Below are 6,812 nucleotides of genomic sequence, written 5' to 3' on the forward strand. Positions count from 1 at the left end.
AGTGGCCACTTCTCCACGCTCCTCACCCTCTGCCTCCCACATGCCAGGCAGGTGCTGCTCCATCTCGCCCTGGCTCCTCGCTGGCCCTCCTCAGGACCCTCCACAGGGGCTTCTCTGAGCCCCACCCTGAAGACCCCCAGCGCAGCGCCACGCCCACACTTAGCGGTTCTGAGCAAACAGGCCGCGCTCATCCGAGGCCACCTGCCTTCTCCATCAGGACGGGCCTTCTGTCCACTCCGCTGCTGGACCCCAGGGCCCAGCACACAGCAGGTGCTCAATAAGTGTTTGGCTTTGAATGAACACTGCAGCGTCTTTGGTCTGCACCCGGCCCTGCTTCTCCTCTCCACCACAGCCTGGTCCTTCCCTCCACTGTCCTGGGCTGCCCTCCTAGGCCTAGGGCCCATGGGGGGGGTGGTGGCAGACCTGTGAGGGGTGTCCCAGAATGTGCCTGGGTGTGAAGGGGACACAGAGGGCACTGCCAGGCCGTCCGGGAGGGGTGCTGAAGGAAGGAAGGGTCCTCTGGTGGTGGGGGAAGCATGGCCATGTGAACCTGGGAACGGACTGTCTGTCTGTCCAGCCTGGAAAGGGACAACTTAGGGACACAGGTCACCTTGGGGAGCCAGACAGGGCCACTAGATGGCGCCATGTGACAGCAGGGCGGGGAAGCAGCCATGGACTCAGCCTCTGAAAACAGCCAGGTGGTGTCCTCACCATAGGCCACCCCAGTGCTCCCTGCCACACTGCAGATGGAGACACAGAAGCGGGTGGGGGCATTGGTTTGCAGGTGGCCAGGCCAGACTGCAGGGCAGCGCCCACCCGAGGCTGAGCTTGCCCTCCAAGCCCTGCCCGAGGTCACCTCCGACCAGAGACCTGGGCTTCCTGGCTCAGAGGCTGACCCCAGGTGGCCCTGGGGGGGTCCTATTTTTAACCTGTTCTGTGGCGCAGCCTTATTATAGCTCTGGGAGGCCGCCAAGGGCGCTAAAGTCCCTCATCTCTGCCAGAGGAGCTGCCAGGGAGCCCTGCTGTCCTCTTGCCTGGGCTCCTGGGGTCCCGCTGCCCCCTTGCTGGGCCCGTGACCTCTCCCAGGCTGCGCTCTTGGGAGCTCCATTTATCCCTCCTACTTGAGGCACCGGATGTCTTTCTTTAGGTTTAAAGTCAACCCTTCTAAAAACTGAGGGCCGTTCACCATGTGCAGCCTCAGGACCCCACAGGGCCCCTAAAGTGCGCAGGCTGATGTGGCCGACACCCTAAGAGGCTCAGCGCCGGGTCTCTCATCTTCAGGGCGGGTGGTGAGCCAGGGTCTGCCTGTGCTCGGCCTCAGGATGCTGGCAGAGGGCAGGCTGCGCAGGACATGCGAAGCTGGACAGCAGGTCCAGCTGAGCTCAGGGCCAACAGGGGGTGCCGCGGGCAGGACAGGAGAGGCAGGCAGGCGGCAGGAGGAACCTTCACCACAGCCGCTGCCCAGCACAGGCGCCGCCCGGCTCCCTCACAGGCCGCCTGCACACCCGGTCCCTCTTTCCTCCTGCCCTTCCCTGTTCCACAGCACCGGGTCAGCGCCCAGTCCTCTTGCTGGCCAAGGCGGGATGCCTTGGCAGAAGCCGTGGGAGCAATCTAGTCCTCTTCAGGTGCCTGGGCCTGTCACTGATGCCACAGGGGCGGGGACAATGGATTGGACACACAGGAACAAAGAATAAAAACTCAAGGTCAGGGTTCAAGGGTTAAGGGAGAAATGACCCGGTGAGGCTGGGCGGTAGATGATCCTGGAGGGCCTCCTGGAGGAGGCCGCTTCATCAAGTCCACTTGAAGGAGGAGGACGGTGAGTGGGTGGCACTGGGGATCTCAAGTGTCCAGCTCAGGGCCAGGGCTCAAGCCCATTCCTGCAGCCAAAGGCGGCAGTGCGGCCTGTGCAGGGAGACACTCCCCGCAGCACCTGTTGGGGTGACGCCTGGGGACCTCTGACTCAGCCTCCCTGCCCCCACCTTTCTCCTGGACGCGACCTGATGTCCTATGCCCAGGTGCCAGCAGTCCCTGTCGCTCTGCGCAGAGCTATCTTTAACTCAGGAGCACAGGGAGGGGCCGCTCCTCGGTAGCTGCTGTCCCCCCCCGCCCCCCCCCCCCGCTCTCCTGCCTGGGTGCTGCACGGCTCTGGAGGGCCACTGACCTGCCACCAGGGCTGCTGTGCGCCCCACGCCAGGATCCAGCCCGGGGGCAGGGCCAGTCTGTGTCTGCCCAGTTCACCCCACCTGAAACCTGCCTGGCCTTAGGGATGACCTTGGTCACCAAAACCGGGGCTCAACCCTCAATCTGGAGTCTGAGGTTTTAAGAGCATTGGTCACCATTCCCCCACCAAGTCCAGCACAGGTCAGGTGCCAGCGACGCTGACCCTCAAGGAGAGGCCAGGGGCCAAGCACTGTGGGGTGGATGCCCTACATGTACCCATGCTGCACGGTGTGGGCCCTGCACCTCTCCACGGCTGCCCTGGACCCGTCGGTGCACTTACATACAACCCGCAGTGCCCAGCACACAGAGGCCAACGCGGCCACCTCCTGTCCTCAGGAGGCTGCTGTGAGGGCCCCTCGCACCCAGGGGCACTATCCAGAGCCACATCCAGCTTTTTCTTTAGGACGCTGCGGAGGCTGGCCTTGAACTTGCCCCTCCTGCCTGGCCTCCCGGCTGCTGGGCTGCAGCCACTGTGCCCAGACCTTCTAGAGCAGGGACGTGGTCACAGAGCTGGACAAGACGTCACCCCAGAGGAAACGGGCTGGGCAGCAGCTGTGGCGAAGCAGGAGGCGGGGAGGAGGCCGCCCCACGGACCCCTGAGCGGCCCCACAGCATGGCCTCTACCTCCAGACACCCCGAGGGCTGGGACTGGGCACCCCCAGCTGCACCTGACCCCAGGGCAGCTGGAAGGTGGGCTGGCACAGGCTCTTGGGACTGCTGACCCAGCCTGGGGCCGCTTTTGACTGGACTGTGCTCACAGGGAGGTGAGGGGCAAGACGGCAAGTGCGGCAAGTGGCCTGGGAGGCAGCCGGGGGCGTGCCCTCCCTCTTCTGTGCCCATTTTGTGCAGCAGCCCAACCCCAGAGCAGGCCCTGGACTCAGCGGATTCTGTCGGAGGGCAGAGGTGGAAGCAGGGCCTGTGTTTGGTGCCCAGCGAGCGGCCCTGCCCTAGCCTGGCCAGGCCCTCCCTCCACCATGCCATGCGGCCACCCAAGGAAACACAATTCTCTTCAAACACCTGCTTTTTAATGCCCTCAGGCTGCAACGGAAACACCTGCTTCTGCCCAGTGGGAGGGCCAGGATTGTCCTCCTGAGTTAAGTCAAAAGCTTGTCTTGTAAATAAATAAACTTCCTACCTAACACTGCAAACCCAAACCCGCCTCAAGGGCCAGGCCTCCAGTGGTGGAGGCCTGGGGGCAGGGGACACTGCTCCGGGTGCTACCCGCTGCCATGGAGCTGGGATCTGCTCCTGCAGGGCTGTGGTGTCACCTGGGCAGAAGGATGCCTTGTGCTAACCTGCCCTGGCAACTGTGTGGGGACCCAGGGCCCAGGGGGCGGGGCAAGTGCTGGCGACCTGCTCCATGGAGACGGCAGGAGACGGGCAGGTCCCCAGACCTGTGTTACTGCAGAGCTGGGCCCTCCTGGGGAGGCTGGGACTCAGGTCCTGGAGCAGGTCAAGGGCAGGCCTGCTGTGGGCATGCCCCAGACGGGGAAGGCCGCACAGGCGTCCCTAGGCTGAAGTGGTCTGCCTGACCTTTTAATCTGTAAACAGTGGCGCCCGGACCCACACCTGCTGCCCTGGGAGGCAATCGTTGTGGCTTCTTTGGTACTTGACCTGATCTTCGGTCACAGTCAGGGGACACTGTTCTCTAAGGAGAATGGGAGGCTGGGAGGCCTGTGCAAGGCCGAGAGGGGTCCCATACACACCTAGGGTCACCTCGGGGTGGACACGGGGCCTGGGGCTCGCTCCCCAGCACAGCTCACTGGGATGGGTGGCCACAGGCACCAAACCCCTGACTGCCTGGAGGCAGCTGGCGGGGTCTAGCAAACAAAAAGCCTAAAAAAATAAAATAAAATAAAGAACTGCAGCAAAATGTCAGAACCTGGGCACAGTTGGGTCCACCCCTACACCCACCAAGCCCGCAGCTGTGCAGGCCGCGGGGCAGCCGGGGGAACCCTGCTTCTGCACTCGCCAACGCCCGACTGGGAGCCGCTCCTAACACTGTGGGTGGCCGGGCACCAGGACCTGGGGTGCAGGAGGCCCCCAGTCCCTCCCAGCATGTGACCCTGCAGGCCGCCAGCGCTCAGGCGCACTAACTGCTCCCTGGTCCAGGGGAGGGGCCGGAGGCGGAGGGCCCTTGGGTGCTGGCGAGGCCTCGGCCTCCTCGCTCAGTGCAGCTGGATGAAGGCCTCCAGCTCCTCAGGGATGAAGCCCTTGTAGGGGATCTTGTTCTTGTCCAGGGCGCGGGCGGCGAGGCACTGCAGGGTCACGTAGTTGAAGGGCTGCATGGTGCTCTTGGCCAGCAGCCCCTCGTCCAGCAGCTCGCAGGCGGTTTTCTTGAAGGCGTTGGTGGCGTCCATGTGGGCCCCGGCTTCCACCAGGGCGTTCATGATGGCCGGGCAGTTGTTCTGGGCCGCAATGTGCAGCGGGGTGTTGTTATCAAAGTCCCTGCTGTCCGGGTCGGCCCCACAGTCCAGCAGCACTTTGACCACGTGCAGGGAGGGGAAGGTGCCCACGCGGTAGCGGCCCACGTTGGTGGTGTCCTTGTCAGCGGCCATGTGCAGGGGCGTGAAGCCGTTCCTGCCGCGGGGGGCGCACCGAAGCAGCCGGTAGACCGTCTGGTGCTTCAGGTGCTCCTGGCTGGGGCTGGTCTCCACCTTCCCCATCAGGTAGAGCAGGTGCAGGATGATGGCCAGCGCTTTGGTGAACTGCGCCGAGTCCCCGGGCTCCCTGGGCTGCTGCAGGGCCCGCTCCACTTCCCGAACGCCTTTGCTGAGCACGCCCATGAGGTCTGTGAAGCCGATCTGCGTGCCCAGGCTGCCCTTGGCGGCGCGGTCCTGCAGCACATAGGAGAAGAGTTCGGCAAAGGAGAGGAAGCTGCTGGCCGTCATGGGGCTCAGGGGCTCCAGGTTGCTCTGCTGCATGTCCAGGGCGTACTTCCACAGGCGGATACAGCGCTCGAAGTTGCCCGAGTCGGCATACACGGCGCCCCGGTACCGGATGTAGTAGGAGGTGTCAGGGTGCGAGGGGCCCAGGATGCGCTCCCGGATCAACAGCGCCTGCATGCGCATCTCATCCGGGTCTGTGATCAGCGCTTCCAGTTCCTGGGCGCTGTTCACCTCCCTGGAATAGTCGTAGGCCAAGACCGGCTGCTGGGGCTCGGGTTTGGGCAAATACTCGCCGCCCTGGTGCCGCAGCTCCATGGCGCGTCTCCAGTGCTTAAGGGCCCCCAGCAGATCTCGCTTCTTATCCACATACGTGGCTCCCAGCAGCTCCAGGGCTTCTATGGCAGCTTCCCGGCTGGTGGGGCAGCAGCTCTCGTAGGTGAGGGGCTCCTCTGGGGAGGAAACCTCCTGGGGCGGCCCTGCGCCGGCCGCCTGCGGCTGGCCCGGCTGCTTCTGGATGAGGTACTCCACGATGTTGGTGTGGCCCGTCACGCTGGCCGCCAGCAGCGGGGTCATGCCGTAGCCGTCGCGCTCCATGCGCGCGTTGCAGCCCAGCAGCAGCTGCAGGATCTCCAGGCTGCCGGACTCGGCGCAGTCGTGCAGCGCCGTGTTGCCTTTGGCGCTGCGCCGGTTCACCTGGGCGCCCTGCTCCAGCAGGTAGCGCGCGATCTCGCGGTGGCCCTTGTAGCAGGAGATCATGAGGCACGTGTGCCCGTGCCGGTTGGCCACCTCCAGGTCGGCCTGGTGCTCGCCCACCAGGTAGCGCACCACCTCCAGGTGGCCGTCGAAGCAGGCGGCGCGCAGCGGCGTGGAGTTGGTGCGCGTGGTGCGGTTTACCGAGGCGCCGCGGCGCAGCAGGCTGCGCACCACGTCCAGGTGCCCGGCGGCCGAGGCGGCCCACAGCGGCGGCGCGCCCTCGATGGTCTCGCCGTCGAAGTGCACCGAGCCGCCGGCCTCCACGCTGGCGCCGCAGCGGTCCACCAGGTATTCCACCACGTCCAGGTGGCCGTAGCGGGCGGCGATGAGCAGCGGCGTCCCTCCGCAGGCCACCTCGCCCATCAGCTCATCCAGCTCCTCCCGGCTGCGGCCGCTGAGCAGCTTCTGCAGTAGCTGCAGCTTGCCGTCGTGGGCGGCATTGTACACGGCGGTGTGGAGGTCCATGGTCTCGGCCTCCGTCAGCCCATGGGACGGCCGCGGGGGACAGGGAGACGGCGGCTACAGCCCTGATGGGCAGGCGGCAACCTTCACCGTCTCCCCCGCCGCCATCTCAGGGCCTCGGCGGGCGGAACAAAATGGCTGAGGCGACCTTGCGCCTTCGGCCTTTGGGGGCATGCCGGGAAATGCAGTCTTCTGCGCGGGACAGTTCCGTAAGACGCGGAGGGACGTTGAAGGCTCAAGAATACATTTCCCAGAAGGCCGCGGGACAGCCTCTGAAACCTGTCAGTACGGTGCATGATGGGAATTGCCGTTCCAATCAGCGGATAGCCGCGCGAAAAAGCGATCGAAGGACCTCGACTCCCGGCATGCCATGCGACATGCTATGTCTGGTGCGACTCCGGGAAAACTTAGTGACGTTTTTCCTTTTGCTGTCACTTTGCCCGGGTCGACCGGAAGGGCAGGCAGGCTAAGCCTCCAAAAGACTACATT

At 64.8% G+C, this 6,812-nt stretch overlaps 1 protein-coding gene across 1 annotated transcript; it reads right to left on the bottom strand.

Annotated features, from left to right (window-relative positions):
• Nucleotides 1-3,223: 3,223 nt before the first annotated feature.
• Fem1a (fem-1 homolog A) lies at nucleotides 3,224-6,443 on the bottom strand. The gene has a single exon (XM_076851139.2). The coding sequence runs from the start codon at nucleotides 6,324-6,326 to the stop codon at nucleotides 4,389-4,391; it is 1,938 nt and encodes a 645-aa protein (XP_076707254.1). The 5' UTR covers nucleotides 6,327-6,443; the 3' UTR covers nucleotides 3,224-4,388.
• Between the last annotated feature and the right edge of the window lie 369 nt (nucleotides 6,444-6,812).

This window comes from Callospermophilus lateralis, chromosome 1 (assembly GCF_048772815.1).
Source record: "Callospermophilus lateralis isolate mCalLat2 chromosome 1, mCalLat2.hap1, whole genome shotgun sequence".
Classification (NCBI taxonomy): Eukaryota; Metazoa; Chordata; class Mammalia; order Rodentia; family Sciuridae; genus Callospermophilus; species Callospermophilus lateralis.